A 17,288-nucleotide genomic window follows, 5' to 3' on the forward strand; every position below is an offset into this window, starting at 1 on the left:
AAAGACCTTTTGAAATCGAACTTCTAAACAGCGTTTGTGATTGAACATTGTTCGAGTATATTGTCATCCAAGTTACATGCCGCAGAATAAGCTTTCAAAAATATAACAATCATCTCTGAAACATCCGCATTTATTTCAAATTAGACACAGATCCACGGGGTTGTTTAGTCGGAGCCCATGCAATCTTAGCGGTCGCTTGCTGTAGGTCACGTGGTTTTGTTGTGGAACTCTCTCTCGAGTGGAGTTAATATTTTGCACTCCACGCGGTAACAGGTGCGCGACGAGTTGCTGAGAGAGTGCGGTAATTTCAAGCACGACGTACCACGGCTGTGATATGGATACGAATATAGACTGAAACTGCGCTGTGTTGCCACCATGGAGTTAGGGAGAGCAACATTGCGCGGGAATGGACTAAATCTCCTTCTAAACGGTAAGATGTGTGAAATGTTTACTTTCATATGAACTTTGACAAGCGCAGTGGCATGTCTATTGCGTGATGTCGATCTGAACGGCCCATCATTTGGTGAGTTTCCAGTTTGTAGATGTCTGTGTGAACGAGTAGAGATGATGCTGGCATCAGTTATAGGCCTGTCAGAGTGTTGTATCAAGTCTCTGCTAGCTGTCAATGTACAGTTTACACTGAAACCTAACCTATCATTGATTGACAACATTTGTCATCAAATCTGATAGCCATCTCCGTTCTCAGCTACTAATCGGAGAACGGCTTTTTTGTGTATTTTCACAGGTTTGAATTGCTGGTGTTGTTACATCTTAGTTAATAAAATAGTTCTACAAGGCCTACATCTATTCAAAACATTGACAGTGTTGATTTGTAAAAATGTCCCGAGCGTACTTTACAAACTTCTAACTTGTGTGTATTAACAAGTGTATCAGCAATTCAGACAAATCTTGTGTGAAGTGTGTGCTGCAGACATATCAAGTGAATGTCCAGTAGTATAGCCCACCAGACCTGTCATTATTGTAGTGCAACATTGTTTAAAAGTGTGTAGATGTTGGGGGTGCTCAAGTGGTTCTACATTGAATATACTGTGATAGCAGGTGTCGTGGGGTGGTGTCAAGTGATCATCGATAATTAATTCACAGCAAACACATTAATTCAAATTTGTAATGATGATTGACAAGTTGCCCTCCTCAAATCCAGGAAATAGATATTCTTCTATTACAAGGTATGCAGGCCTATATGTTATTTGCCGTGAAACAAGTGAGTCACCAAATCAACAATTCAGTATGTTTTTTATTTCATTAATTATATTATTCACTGTGATGACTACTTCCTCATACTTACAGAGACTGAAAGTAACGAAAATCACAAATCTATTGATTCAAATTCAAAACCTGTTTTTAATATGTTGTTTTCAAACTGTACTGTGTAGCACAGAGCTGGAATGAAAATGAGTTCCGGAGTGGAGTGCCCAGCTGTAGAGGGTGACCTGTTATGTAGACAATAGACACACTTCCACCAAGAATGTTAATGCTGTATTGTTTTTTACTTGTTGCCAAGCAACTGTTCAGACATATGGACCTGCTAGCCGTGTAAGCAGGCATGGGTACATCAGGCTCATGCATCATCTGTCACAGGTATTGTTGACTTACAGGGTCCATTGTATAATGTGTGGTGGATTTAACTTGCAATGTTTGTCAAGTTTTAATTAGTTTAATTAGTTTGACATCATGAGGATGACTACTGCTTTCCCTGCTATGCATTACTGAATACTCCAGAAAGATTTTCCAGTGTCCCTTTAGGAATTAAAGTGTGGCAACAAGAAGACTTTTGTACCCAAACTTAGTGAATGTCATCTGGTCGTGTGCTAGATAGTAAGTGGCCGTAGTGTGTATGTGACATAAAATATGATCTCACTCACTCACTGTAGTGTATATGTTTTTCTCATTCTCCTGGGGTGGTTGGTTTATGAGTGAATTTCCTGTGTATATTTTATCTTTGTCCATATGACAACATGCTTGTGTGTGACATCATGAACTCAGCTGTGAGACCTGCATGACAAGCATTTGGATTCAAACCATACCAGCAGGCCAGACAGGCTACCACATGCAAGATGGGTCTCCCTAGCATTTGTTCAGACATCAACACCTTTACTCCCTAGGACCCCAAACACTCTCACAGAATTCTCATTGGATTTCATTTTTATGGCTTTTTGTAGGTATCTATTTTTTCTCTAAAAAATACAAGGATTGGCATATGCTGAGTGAACTCACAGGGGATCAGGTTATATATGTTTGATTTATTGTTTGTGATCCCCTTTTGTCAATGTGACACTGTCCCAGTTATGTGGAGTGTGTGTACACTGGGTGTATGAATGGAGATGTGAGACGCTCTCGGAGGTTGAAGTATAAATCTTCACTTAGCGTAGAGGGCGTGTCCTGGGACCCTCCGACAGTGATGGGAATGGATGAGTAATTCTTTTAACATGACAGTGGTATTCCAAGGAGTACGTGAGGACTGCTTGTTGTTTGTTTACAACGGTGGAATTCCTATAAATCTCTATCATGTCTCTGTGGCCGGCACTCATTCAGTGTCTCTGTATTTTGTTTGGGGTTATTTTCTGTTGGATTATGTTTGATATAAGTCAGATAACAGGTTACATGAAACAGTATTCTTTAACAGAACAGTTAATCTCCTCTTAAAAGATTGAGTTAAGTATTAATTCACTCTTTCAAGAGGAGATTTACCGTTCTGTTAAAGAATACTGTTTCATATAATTTGTTATCTGACTGAAATCAAGCATAATCCAGCCTGGTACTCTGTAGTTATGTAAGTTACTATATGATACTTCTGTACTGAGATGATGATGTATGATACCAGGTGTCCAGCCTCTGTCAGTGTTCATCACTGCTGGCTCCTGTCAGACTGTTCGTCTAAACTGACACCATCAGTTTCAACCAGGAAGAAGTTGTTACTTTGGATAATTAATTAAAAGAAAATCTTAACTTGAGCTTTGTGAAGTGCAAGGGAACTTGTCATGTGTGTTGTGATGTACAGTTCTGTAACAGTCAAGGACACTTGTCACCGTGATTGATACATGAAATCAGGGTCCCTAATAATCGATTCAGATAAGTTAAGCGTCTTAATGTTTGCCTGTAGTGACAGAGTTTACATGACGCCAGTTACACACAGTTCATATAATGCAAGCTTTCCCACTGAATCACCCTGGAATAACAAAATAAGGATCTTCTTCTCTGAAGAAGCAGTGACAGATAAGTTGACTGAGAGCAGCTGACTTTTATGCTGTTATTAAACAGCCCTGCCCCATGTGTAAGACTGAAAGAATGCTGCATCCCTTAGAAGTGAATATACATGATGAGGATGTTTTGTCAGAAGGTCACTTATCTTACATTGTTTGTTCTGTAGTGTATGAAAACACAGATTGAATGATAAATGTGACACTGTGATCTACCCAGGAAGGGGAACATTCTCAGGTGTACCAAATGTAACACAATTCATGTTTTGACTGCAAAGATATGTCTCAACTAGTCTGAACCAAATAATGGTGTTCCCAAGCAGGAATAAAAAACTCATTTTATCAAATTATTCCTTAAGTAAGGCTGTGGCCGTGGATATACTATCAACAGGAGATGATGTGTAGTTCTACTGTATTGAACATGTTGACTGCACGTGAAAATATATCTGAAGTTTAGAAAATCTGAATTGCAAACAAAATATTCTCCCTGTAATTAATGGGCGTCATGTCAATTACAGAAGCGTGAAATTTCACTGTCAAAATTGGGACTAAATCATTTTGTTCACAACCCTTTGTAAATCCCTGGGTTTAAGTTGTGTTGTGATGTTTAAGTAGAAGAAACAGAATTTATCTATATTTGACATTATTTTGTATGAACCTTAGCTTCTGAGATGTTGTCAGATACATGTATTATTATGGCTGTAAGAGGGCAGGCAAGTAACATGGTTGTCATGGTGACCGGGGGTTTGACATCAGGGGCTTATTGTTTCCTCATCCCAAATGAATGGCATCAAGGACTTATGAAAGCAGCCCCTATACGCATCAGGGAGACTGGGATTAAGTGGCGAGGAGATTGAGACTGGGATTACGAACAACTGTAGCCATAACGCAGATTCCTAGACAGCTATTGACAATCTCCTCCAGCTGTTTGTGTAGACTAAGGGTTGTCATAGATATGTTGACACATCAAATTGTCTTGATAACCTAACAGTTACACTACATATATTTGATAGTGAGAGAACGTTTTAGTTTTGATGGTATTTTGAAACTGTTAACTCTTCAGGCACTGTATTTTGTGGCTGTAGACAGGGTTTCAGGTCTCTTCACTTTCTAGGACATTCTTGTCATAGAAGATGTCCCTAAAAATATTGATATCTTTGGATAACAAGAAGACAAGATGTCCTGTCTGAATTTGCTGCTGTTCTGGTGGTGCTTGTCTCCAACTAAATAGTGTCAGTGTGACTGAATTATTCCGTCAACATTATCTCTTGTGTTCTCTTATTATCAACAGTACTAACATACTTAGATGACATTGATTGATGGCAGAATGTTTGAGTATTGTAAGTAAAATATTGATTGACTGTGATCTTTTCAGTACTTGATTAGAGTGTTTAAACATTGGTATGGCATGACCAGGGATCTAAAACAGTTGTAAGTGTATACATGCATCTTGTTGATGTGTTATGTAATCAAGTTGTAAGTCGTAACAGTAAATCCACATTTAATTTCTGCAGGTGTTAGACACTTGAGTAAGTCTAGGTGTATAATTACCTGCTTCATGGTGTAAGCAAGGGATAGGGTGGATTGTATTATTTAAGCATGTTTACCTGAACTATAGGCTTCATTGTGGATTAGGCTCGTGGCCCGTAGATATTTTAAGAGGAAATTCTCATTTGGTGTTGAGTAGAGCGGAACTGTTACTCTGGTATTTGAAATATTCGCGTGTAACAATGTGTCGGCCTCGTCTGATGTGGGTTGATAGTGAAAGGTGCTGCTGCAGATAGTGAAACACGTGGATACATGATACACGTGGATACACGATACACGTAGAAGTTAGTTGTGTTTTATCAATATTCCAGTAAATCCAGGCATGGCAAACCAGGAATCATCTTCATATATTTTACCATGATGGGAATCAAACCCAGACCCTTGGTCTGACAAACACATGCCTCAGCCACTAGTCTAGTGGTCACGATGTAGTGGTTATAGGTGACTCTTGTATCAAACTCACTTCACCTCCTCGTTCAGCCACAGGTGGTGGTGGGGTAGCTTAGTGTTTGCTTATCACGTCGAAGACCCGGTTTGATTCCCCACATGGGTACAGTGTGTGAAGCCCACTTCTTGGTGTCCCCCGCCATGATATTGCTGGAATATTGCTAACACCGTGTAAAACTACACTAACTCGCTCATTCAGCCACTCAGGGAAATATGGATTAGATTGACCAACCCAGAAACAAGTGTCTGTTTATTATCCACATCTGTTCGTAATCTGATCTGATGACCTACAATTAAGCAAAAAATAATATTGGAAAGTGTCTGTCTATCTTTGAATATTTAGGTGTTTTGTAGGAGGTTAATCTCTCAATATGCTAAGTTAAAGACTTGAATACATCTGGTGACGTCATCCCATTCAGGGCTGGAAATAACTTTAAAATTGCTAGTGTACTCCGGTACAGTGGCACAAGTAAAATCACTTGCCCTGATAATTTTTCCACTATACTGGCCGATTTTCTTGTTGATTTTTTAAATAAACAACATAATTAGGATGGGAAAGTCAACTGGACACCGGTACAGTGTGATAGACAAATATGCTTGCCCGACAGAAAAAATACTGGACTCTGGCATCGGGCAATGGGTTATTTCCACCCCTGCCATTGTTCCGGCTTTCTCCTGTCAACAAGTATATGGAATGGGTGTTTTGAGGAGAATTGGGGGTTCTACTTTTGAACAGGAGTCAAGGATCTACCACCACATATATCAGTATTGTAAGCCAGTGTTTGCACACAGATTCTGCATAACCCCTCAGCCATAGCAACTTCCACTAAGCGGGTTTTGCGGCATTTGTGTGCTGGCGATTAGGTGCCTGACTCTGAGGGTGTTGGTTCAAATCCCGGATGGAACTCAACCCAACAAAAGTACTAGAATCTGTACTTTACTATGAAAGTGTAATCCCAAATATAACGTATATTACATTTGACCACTTTCTAAATATCACTGTGTAATCAAACCTTTCAGTCGTGGGAGCCGTGCCAATTTACATTTATCAGAGGGGTACACAAAGTCTGCAGTCTAGACTACCAGTTTTCCAACTTCCATTTTGTAGAAGTCATGATGGCTGAGCGGGTTAGGTGGCTGACTTTGTGTGCTGGCTGACTCTGAGGGTGTGGGTTAGACTCCTGGATTGGACTCAACCCAACAAAAAAGTTCTACAATACGTATTTTACTGAGAAAGTGTAATCCCAAATGTAACATATGTTACAAGGGCTACAGTAGCTCACCTTCACAACTGTGTGTGTATGGGTACAGTTATAACATGGGAACGTTTTGATGGTATTTCTGTTGAACAAGGGCAACTGTAGCTCACCTGTGTATGGTACAGTTATAACATGGGAACGCTTTTGATGGTATATCTGTTGAACAAGGGCAACTGTAGCTCACAACTGTGTGTGTATGGGTACAGTTATAACATGGGAACGTTTTGATGGTATTTCTGTTGAACAAGGGCAACTGTAGCTCACCTTCACCACTGTGTGTGTATGGGTACAGTTATAACATGGGAATGTTTTGATGGTATTTCTGTTGAACAAGGGCAACTGTAGCTCACCTTCACAACTGTGTGTGTATGGGTACAGTTATAACATGGGAACATTTTGATGGTATTTCTGTTGAACAAGGGCAACTGTAGCTCACCTTCACAACTGTGTGTGTATGGGTACAGTTATAACATGGGAACCTTTTGATGGTATTTCTGTTGAACAAGGGCAACTGTAGCTCACCTTCACAACTGTGTGTGTATGGGTACAGTTATAACATGGGAACATTTTGATGGTATTTCTGTTGAACAAGGGCCACTGTAGTTCACCTTCACAACTGTGTGTGTATGGGTACAGTTATAACATGGGAACGTTTTGATGGTATTTCTGTTGAACAAGGGCCACTGTAGCTCTTTTTTTCGGTTATCATAGGAAAGTGGTGTGATGTTATCTGTTCGACAATACCCTGCTTGTAGTATGAGATCTATTATAACAAATTAGCTCTGGCTATTTATGTATTCATGTTAAAACTCCTACAGTATGAAAGGGATGCAGCCGAGAAGGGAGACAGATGACATGACTGAGAAAACACACACAATGACCCTGTATGCACACGCTGACGTCACACTTACTTTCCTGCAAGTTATACGACAATATTAACATTCACCCTCCATCAACATGCTCAGATTGTGTAAAAGGTTATTTTTATGTTGAGAAGTTTGATGTTGACAAGGCAGCCATTTACTAATTTAGCATTAGACGTTTAGGCGTACAACATAAAATATTCTACCTGGAGTATGTGATTTTCTGGTATGGGGAGTGTTGGTAAACCAACCTTGTGATGTTATTTACAACAGTCCTGTAATGATGTAGGTGTTTCCCTTTTTATCCCCCCGGCATGTAATGCGTGTGTGTGTGTGTGTGTGTGTGTTTATATAATCGACGCCCCGTCCGTCTGTCCGTAATCATTTTGTTTTCAGAGCATAACTCCAAAACTGTTCAATATTTTTCAACAAAAATTGGTTAATATATCAAAAAGAACCTAAGGTGGTGCATTTTGCTATTTACAGATTTTTGTCATTTTTATTCTCCTGGCATGTAATGTGGGGGAATATAGTCGTTGCCTCGTCCATCCGTCCGTCCATCCGTAATCATTTTGTTTCCAGAGCATAACTCCAAAACCGTTCAATATTTTTCAACAAAAATTGGTAGATATATAAAAAAGAACCTAAGGTGGTGCCTTTTGTTATTTACAGATTTTTGTCATTTTTATTTTTCCCGGTTTCCATGGAAACGTTTTGGACTTAGTCTTAATGGGGGGTGGGCTTCGTTTCTGGAGCATAACTCAAGAACCGTTCAATATTTTCCAACAAAACTTGGTAGATATATCAAACAGAACCTGAAGTGGGGCCTTTTGCTATTTGCAGATTTTTGTCATTTTTATTTTTCCCGGTTTCCATGGAAACGATTCGAACTTAGTCTCAAAAGGAAGGGGTAGGTTTCGTTTCCGGAGCTCAACTCAAAAACTTCTTAATATCTTTCAGCAAACCTTGGCAGATATGTGAGGCAGATCCCAAAGTGGTGCCTTTTGCTATTTACAGATTTTTGTCTTTTTATCCCCCGTAACGCGTTTTTGCGGGGGTATTAAAATGGACTCCGTCCGTCCGTCCATCCGTGCACTTTTGTCTTTTCCGGAGAACTCTAAAACCGTTCAATATTTCTTCACCAAACTTGGCACATAGATAGATCTGGTGGTGTACTGGTGCCTTTTGGTAGTTTTGGAATTCTGAATAAAACATTTTTGGCGTTTCCATGGCAACAAGTTCGACTTAGAATGAAATTAGTGGTAGTGCTCTTTTCCGGAGCAGAACTCTAAAACCGTTCACTATTTCTTCACCAAACTTGGCACATAGATTAGATCTGGTGGTGTACTGGTGCCTTTTGGTAGTTTTTGAATTCTGAATAAAATATTTTTGGCTTTTCTGTGGCAACAAGTTTGACTTAGCCTGAAATTGGTGGTAGTGCTCTTTTCCGGAGCTGAACTCTAAAACCGTTCACTATTTCTTCACCAAACTTGGCACATAGATTGGTCTGGTGGTGTACTGGTTCCTTTTTGGTAGTTTTGGAATTCTGAATATAATATTTTTGGCATTTCCATGGCAACAAGTTTGACTTAGTACCATGTTTTAACGTCTTTTGGTATGATGCGGTCGGAGATTGAACCCGCGACCTTCCGCTCTCCGGGCGGACGCTCTAACCACTACACCACGGAGGCGGTCGCAACAAGTTTGATATAGACTGAAATTGGTGATAGTGCTCCTTTCTGGAGTAGAACTTAAAAACCTATAAATACTCTCCTTCCACTTTTCTATATACACACCTAAATATTTGACATAATCATAACTCGTAGACATAATCATCAGTATTTTGTCCTTGCGTGGGATATTGATGACTTTGTCTCTTGTTTATTTTTCTAGGTTTCCATGGAAACGATTTAGACTTAGTCTCAAAGGGAGGGGTGGGTTTTGTTTCAAAAACTTCTTAATATCTTTCAGTAAAACTTGGCAGCTATTTGAGGCAGATCTTGAAGTGGTGCCTTTTGCTATTTGCAGATTTTTGTCATTTATGTTTTTCTTCATTTCCATGGAAATGATTTGCACTTAGTCTAAAATCAAGCTGGACTTTAAGTAACTGTCAGATGATTTGTTCTTTCAAAGATGTGGGGGCCCGGGGGATATGTCATCTTCTGATGACTCTTGTTAAAATAAAGACAGCCAAGCGGAAATTTTTTTCCCTTTGGAAACTGAAACCGCAATTATCTGGACTTGCTAATTATTATAAAGTAACATGGACTGTATTGGATAGATTTGTTTCAGTTTCTGTATGGCAGAAAAGGTTTATTAGGAAACGGGCATTTTTTAATTGAAGTATTTATGCAAAAATAAATGTTTTGGCTTTGAGGGATATGTGTGTTTGGTTTCATGCTGCTTTACACAATACTGTACAGCTGTATCATGTATAGATGGTGGGGGTGGGGGTTTGAGGGCGGGCTGTATCATGTATAGACGGTGGGGGTTGTATTTGTATCCGGTGTATATACTTCAGGTGATTCTGGTGGTCTTTGAAGCCTTTTCCTGAAGTGTTCATAGTGTTGAAGTGCAAACGGTCATATCACGTTGACTTTAGGGTAAAGGTCCCGTTAACTGTGGTTACGTATTTCCTCGACTGTCTGTATGTGAGGTCCATCAGGATGCATGTTTAGTAAGGTAACACTTAGAAATGATTCCTGTATATTAAGAACTTTTCTCTTGGATACCTTTGCGTTTTTTTCCATAAATGGCGTCAATTAATACAATTTGTATAGGGTACCTTTCTGCTGAGACCCTAGCCTCTGTATGATGCATTGTGTTGTGTGTTGGGCTGTTGTTCATGCTGTCAGCCTCTGGTTTGTTTTAATCAGATTCAGTATTTAGTTTCTAAGACCTCAGTAGAATTGTAATATGTCTGACTGAAGCTCACTACAGTGTCACTCAATCACTCATGCTAGACCACAGGCAGTGTTGCTTAGACCAACTGACTCATGCTAGACCACAGACAGTGTTACTTAGACCGACTGACTCATGCTAGACCACAGACAGTGTTGCTTAGACCAACTGACTCATGCTAGACCACAGGCAGTGTTACTTAGACCAACTGACTCATGCTAGACCACAGACAGTGCTACTTAGACCAACTGACTCATGCTAGACCACAGACAGTGCTACTTAGACCAACTGACTCATGCTAGACCACAGACAGTGTTGCTTAGACCAACTGACTCATGCTAGACCACAGGCAGTGTTACTTAGACCAACTGACTCATGCTAGACCACAGACAGTGCTACTTAGACCAACTGACTCATGCTAGACCACAGGCAGTGTTACTTAGACCAACTGACTCATGCTAGACCACAGACAGTGTTGCTTAGACCAACTGACTCATGCTAGACTACATGCAGTGTTACTTAGACCAACTGACTCATGCTTCGCCACAGGCAGTGTTACTTAGACCAACTGACTCATGCTAGACCACAGGCAGTGTTGCTTTGACTGACTCATGCTAGACCACAGACAGTGTTGCTTAGACCAACTGACTCATACTAGACCACAGGCAGTGTTACTTAGACCAACTGACTCATGCTAGACCACAGGCAGTGTTACTTATACCAACTGACTCATGCTAGACCACAGACAGTGTTGCTTAGACCAACTGACTCATGCTAGACCACAGGCAGTGTTACTTAGACCAACTGACTCATGCTAGACCACAGGCAGTGTTACTTAGACCAACTGACTCATGCTAGACCACAGGCAGTGTTACTTAGACCAACTGACTCATGCTAGACCACAGACAGTGTTACTTAGACCAACTGACTCATGCTAGACCACAGGCAGTGTTGCTTAGACTGACTGACTCATGCTAGACCACAGACAGTGTTACTTAGACTGACTGACTCATGCTAGACCACAGACAGTGTTACTTAGACCAACTGACTCATGCTAGACCACAGGCAGTGTTGCTTAGACTGACTGACTCATGCTAGACCACAGACAGTGTTACTAGACAACTGACTCATGCTAGACCACAGGCAGTGTTGCTTAGACACAGGCACTGACTCATGACTCTAGACCACAGACAGTGTTACTTAGACCGACTGACTCTTAGACCACAGGCAGTGTTACTTAGACTGACTCATGCTAGACCACAGGCAGTGCAGTGACTGACTCATGCTAGACCACAGACAGTGTTACTTAGACCCGACTGACTCATGCTCATGCTAGACTCAGCTAGACAGTGTTACTTAGACCAACTGACTCACATGCTAGACCACAGGCAGTGTTGCTTTTAGACTGACTGACTCATGCTAGACCACAGACAGTGTTACTTAGACTGACTGACTCATGCTAGACCACAGACAGTGTTACTTAGACCAACTGACTCATGCTAGACCACAGGCAGTGTTGCTTAGACCGACTGACTCATGCTAGACCACAGACAGTGTTACTTAGACCAACTGACTCATGCTAGACCACAGGCAGTGTTACTTAGACCGACTGACTCATGCTAGACCACAGGCAGTGTTACTTAGACCAACTGACTCATGCTAGACCACAGGCAGTGTTACTTAGACCGACTGACTCTAGCTAGACCACAGGCAGTGTGACATAGACTCACTCAATCATGCTTCGCCACAGGCAGAATGACATACTCACTCACTCACTCACTACAGGCAGTGTGACATAGACTAACTCACTCATGCTTTGCCACAGGCAGAATGACATACTCACTCACTCATGGTAGATCACACTCAGTATGACTTAGACTCACTCACCACAGGCAGTATGACGTAGACTCACTCACTCAATCACCACAGGCAGTGTGACAATGACAAAGACTCACTCACTCATGCTTCACCACAGGCAGTGTGACACAGAAGCTATGGGGAAGAACTGCTGAGTCATCAACAGCTGATATATTCATATATTCCAGGCCTCAGGACAGAAACATTTATTTTGTGTGTTTTATTATGAGAATATTTTTGACAGGTTTAAATGAGAACTGTTATGAAGGCTCACTGGAGGTTTGGGAGGCCTACCATGACAAAGCTGTTGGTTTAGTTGTCATAACACATTCACTCATCTGTGGACAGATTTCCCTTGCATATGTTATTGTGAATATTTCCAGGCAGGTCATCTTGTGATCAGGAGCAATACATGTGTGATAAACTATTTACCATGGTGCAGTTCGATGGCTAGTTATGAATATCTGTTTCTCGGTGACATTGGACCTGTGCAGTATGGCCAGTTATTACCCACCATTGGGTTGATGTACAACAAGGTGCAAGTTAACAGCTTAGGTTTTTAAGGACTAGAATAGAATTAATTGACCATAATTAACTGGATACCAAATATGGTCACATGAAATTTAATGCTAACATCCAATGTTTTAGAAATGTACAATACAATGCATTGGTTGATATTCTAAGAACTTGTCCTCTTGTGAGTGTCCTCTTTAGTGGCTAGAAGATTCTTTTTTATGGTTCAAAATAAAAAGGAATAATGTCTATAAACAATTGTTAGAATCTTAGTATTATTCATTTGGAAATAAATAAAGCCAGGGAGAAATGTGTAGTTGAATAATATTCTGTCACTCGCTTGAAGTCAGCAATAGAAGAAGCAACAGTTCCAAACATTGCATTGAGATAATATAGAAGTTCACATTCAATGATTCACAAGTCAAGTTTGTCTTCATTGATTCTTGAGGTTCCAAAATGCCATTTCAGATATTCTGTTAAGATTGTAAGGTACTCTGTGAAGATTGTAAGATATTCTGTGAAGATTGTAAGGTAGTCTGTTAAGATTGTATTCTGTGAAGATTGTATTCTGTGAAGATTGTAAGGTATTCTGTGAAGATTGTAAGATATTCTGTGAAGATTGTAAGGTAGTCTGTTAAGATTGTATTCTGTGAAGATTGTAAGGTATTCTGTGAAGATTGGATGATTGTAAGATATTTTTTGAAGTTTGTAAGGTAGTCTGTGAAGATTGTAAGGTACTCTGTGAAGATTGAAAGATAGTCTGTGAAGATTGTAAGGTATTCTGTGAAGATTGTAAGGTTCTGTGAAGATTGTAAGATGTTTTGAGAAGATTTATGAGATTTCTAGGTCAGTGTTTCTGTGTGGACACAAAATGGTGGCAGACCCATGTGATAAATATGCACCTGTGTACCACTCACTCACTCACTCCACTCTGACAAGCATCTCCAGAAGGACAGTGTAGTTGTTGTTAGTGTAAGGGTGACATAAACATGACTTGGCCTGAATGCTGCATCGTGGTGCTGTCATCTTGTCATGTCACCATGTCACCATGTCACCTTGAACAACCACCTGTATGTCTCCCACTTCCACACAGGACTGAGACCGGATGGGGGGAGGGGGAGGTGGAGTGGGAGAGGTAGGTGGAGTGGGAGAGGTGGAAGATGACACCCTTGCCTCTCAGTTTGTATTACCTTAGATCTAAAGGTCTGTGGTTTAAAATCCCATCATTGGATCCATCGCCCCAATGGAGTGATGACTGGTTGACAAGGTGATCATGAAAGATTGCTTGTGAATTGTAAAATGGTTGGATGATTTTGGTATTAGAGTGTGTAATCCATGATTGTTTAATGGTCAGTGTTTGAAATGTGGTACATAGGTTTGCTGTTTGTGTCACAAAGTGCTAGGGAGCTGAGGGTATGAGTGCTGCCTTTTGTCCATGCCACTTATTTGCAGGAGCATAAAATGAAAAAAAAAAAGTATTTTCAAAATGGGAATTTTTGCCATTGTGGAATTCTGAAGTTTATATTTTTTCCAGTTTGTGTGACTACATATTGAACAAAGGTTCAGGTGCAGGTTCCAAAGCATCACTCAAAGAGTGTTCGATGTTCTTCATCAAAGTTTATATATGCAGTTTATATGTTTATTATGCAGATAACAATGTAGCCATAACTGGTGCCATTTGCTATTTATGAAATATTTGCATTGTAGGTTTTCATCATTCTCAATGCATGACCATGAATTCAAACCATGACACTCACAAACCAGTTGTATTTTCTATCAAATCAGTCAAGTGATTGACTCAATATCTTCATAATTTTGAAAGTTTTATAATTAATGTTTTTGTGTAATTCCATCAAAAACAAATAAAAAAGCTCAGTGTATCCAGTGATGACCACTGCTCCCAGCAATAGAAGCAGCATCCTACATTGGTTGCTAGGAGGTGCATCCTGTCAACTTGCTGTGGATTGTACTGGGTTTGATTCTTTGTTGCTTATGCTTCAGTACATGTGGGAATAAGTTGCCATTGGTAGGGGATACGAGTATCTCAGTCTTGTTGGAACATTCAAACTAAGGACATGCAGGACTTCCACATTGTGTTGTGCCAAGTGTGATCTCTAGTTCCGTGAGTCAGTACCGGAACAAAGTATGAAAGATGTTACGAAGACAGGCATGGACATTCCCTGTACATTTTGGGGTTACCATGGCTACAACAACCTAACTTGAGTTTACTGTTGCCGTGTTGCAGGTATCCATCCGCGACATGGGTTGGTGTGGACAGACGGGAAGGCCATCTACCTAGCACCTGTCCGACTGTATGGCAACAACATCGACAACGCCAAGTCTCTCAAGCTTGGAGAATTTGAGTATGTGTTTTGGAGAAACAATATTTTGAACTATAAAATTACTGCAAACACAAATATATTGACTTAACTTTGATATGAAGATATTTATCAAGTTAATGATTTGTTGTTAGTTTCACGCTCCAGACATCTTAGACCTCTTATCTACATCTGTACCTTGTAGACAGTGTGGACTTGTGGACCTAGATCTGTAAACAGTTGCTCACCCACCCAAAACCCACCCAGCCACCCACTCACCCATCCACTCACACCCATTCACTCACTCACTCACTCACTCACTCACTCACTCTCACTCTCACCCACACACTCACTCACCCACCCACTCAGACCGATGTTCACTTGCTTGTCTCCATGTGTTGTACTAACTTGTAGTGGGATCCAGTTGAGCACTACAGATGGGGTGTTACTTTTAGTTATTCAAGCTGCTGCAAGGAAGGTGTGTTGTTACGCTCAAGCTCACCCTTTCTCTCCCTCAGCTGCTGACATACTATTGAAACCTATATATCCGGTCTGTCTTGTGATCAGTGAAGCGTCCACCGACTGTGACAGCCGCTATACTAGTGTCTTAGCTGTGTTGTGTGTACCCAGCATGCCGAGGGGTGTACGGAGATGGTATATCGCAGCTGTAATACTGATACCCATGAGTCATGTACGTCGTGGATAACGGCAGTGTTCGGCTGTGTACTCACTGTTGACATCCATGGCAGTCATCGCTGCACAAATACCTGTGATGTTTATTGGAGCTTTTAATACTTTATTTGAACTTTCTGCAGAATAAATACTTTTTTTATGATGATCTTTTATCTATTACTATGATTACCATGCATGAATGACTTCCCTCGTGGACGTAGACTGAATGTATATAGACAGAAGGGGTAGGCATGTTTGTCTGGAGTCTACATGAAATGCATCCAGTAGGACATTCCTCCCAAGTATTTCCTATTGAGACATTGATGACTGGTCACAGCATGGGACTAGGGTTAACATACTACTTGGGCAATTCATTTACAGTTGGCAGAAAACAGGCAAATATTGAACAGAGACAGAGGTCAGCCATTTTGGGCCAGGGTTGGGTCTACATATTGAATATGTGATTGTGTGAAACCTGCACATTGTAATAAGGGGAGTGACTTGTGGCAGCTAAAGGCATCCTGGGGACTTTGTTGGGATTGTATTTAAAGTGACATCCCTCCCGTTCATTGTAACCTAGGTCTGACTGATCGCTGTTGGCCAGTACACAGTATGGGGGCAAACATTAAGTCATCTATTCTGATTTCTTAAGTTTAGATAGAATGAAAAGCTGAATACATATGCTATGGCTAGCAAGTATTAAAGGGAGACAATTCATGGCATCCAGTGTTTCTGACCAGGTCAAGACATGGCATTGTAGTCATTGTCTGGACACATTGTCTCTGTGTATAGAGGGTAATTATTTATAACTTTGTTGACAGGGTTATCTGTAACCTTTATTGTATTTGGTGAACTCATTTTAAATTTGCCGGAAAGAGTCAAGTGTTAAAGGAGACGAGGTTCAAACATCTTGGGCCAGTTTCTAGATGTGGAAGTGTCGTGTTTTTGTGACAGTGACACATTGTTTCTCTGTGGTAATGGTATTGGTTGCTAGGTTGGTCAACGCCATGATGTTTGAGTTTGGGCAAGTGAAGTGGTGTTTAAATGAGTCATTGGAGTCAAACTTTCTTAAGTTGAATGTATCTTGATGTCCCTATCTTGAAATACACAGCAAATATGATACTAGTGGTCAGGTATACAGTGTTGTATGTTAATGGCTGACAAGTGGTTATCATTCTGTTGCATATGACAACATAAAGAACATATCTCCATGACTGACTCACGCACGCACGCACACCTCTAATGTAAGATTACTAAGGAGGTACATATAGCCCAGTGGTGAAAGATGCTGCTGTTATCTGTTGTCACATAACTATGATCAGGTTTTCAAATCCCAGTTGACCTGATGTGTTTCAAGCACCACACCCACACAGTGCTGGGATTAGAGACAGGGTGCGTTCAAGAGGTTGACAATGTTTTCAAACATGGCTGTTGTGTAGATAAGTCTTTATTGTTGATATACAAGTTCACATACTTTGTGACACATCAAGCTTGCCGCTGCATTTCATGTAGAAGAAGGACTATGATAAAATGATGCTTATTTCATTCCAGATCTATATGTACCAATACTGATAAAAACAACAAATTCTGTATGTTTCCTTGACCACCCAGGCCGTGAAGAACGCCTTCTGTTAGTTTCACCTTGTTCACCTGGGGCAGTTCATGGCAAGTTGGTTGTGATGAATTTACCAG

General features: G+C 40.6%; 1 protein-coding gene across 1 annotated transcript in view; it reads left to right on the forward strand.

Annotated features, from left to right (window-relative positions):
- Window positions 1–251: 251 nt before the first annotated feature.
- The window catches only part of LOC124279139 (WD repeat and coiled-coil-containing protein-like), a 46,865-nt gene continuing 29,828 nt past the window's right edge, over window positions 252–17,288 (forward strand). The window contains 2 exon segments of the mRNA XM_046714939.1: window positions 252–430; window positions 14,852–14,969. Of these exon segments, the coding sequence (XP_046570895.1) occupies window positions 376–430; window positions 14,852–14,969 (173 nt within the window). The 5' untranslated portion in view covers window positions 252–375.

The sequence above is a fragment of the Haliotis rubra genome, unplaced genomic scaffold, assembly GCF_003918875.1.
Source record: "Haliotis rubra isolate DU_JTF1 unplaced genomic scaffold, ASM391887v1 Scf247, whole genome shotgun sequence".
NCBI classification, from domain to species: Eukaryota; Metazoa; Mollusca; class Gastropoda; order Lepetellida; family Haliotidae; genus Haliotis; species Haliotis rubra.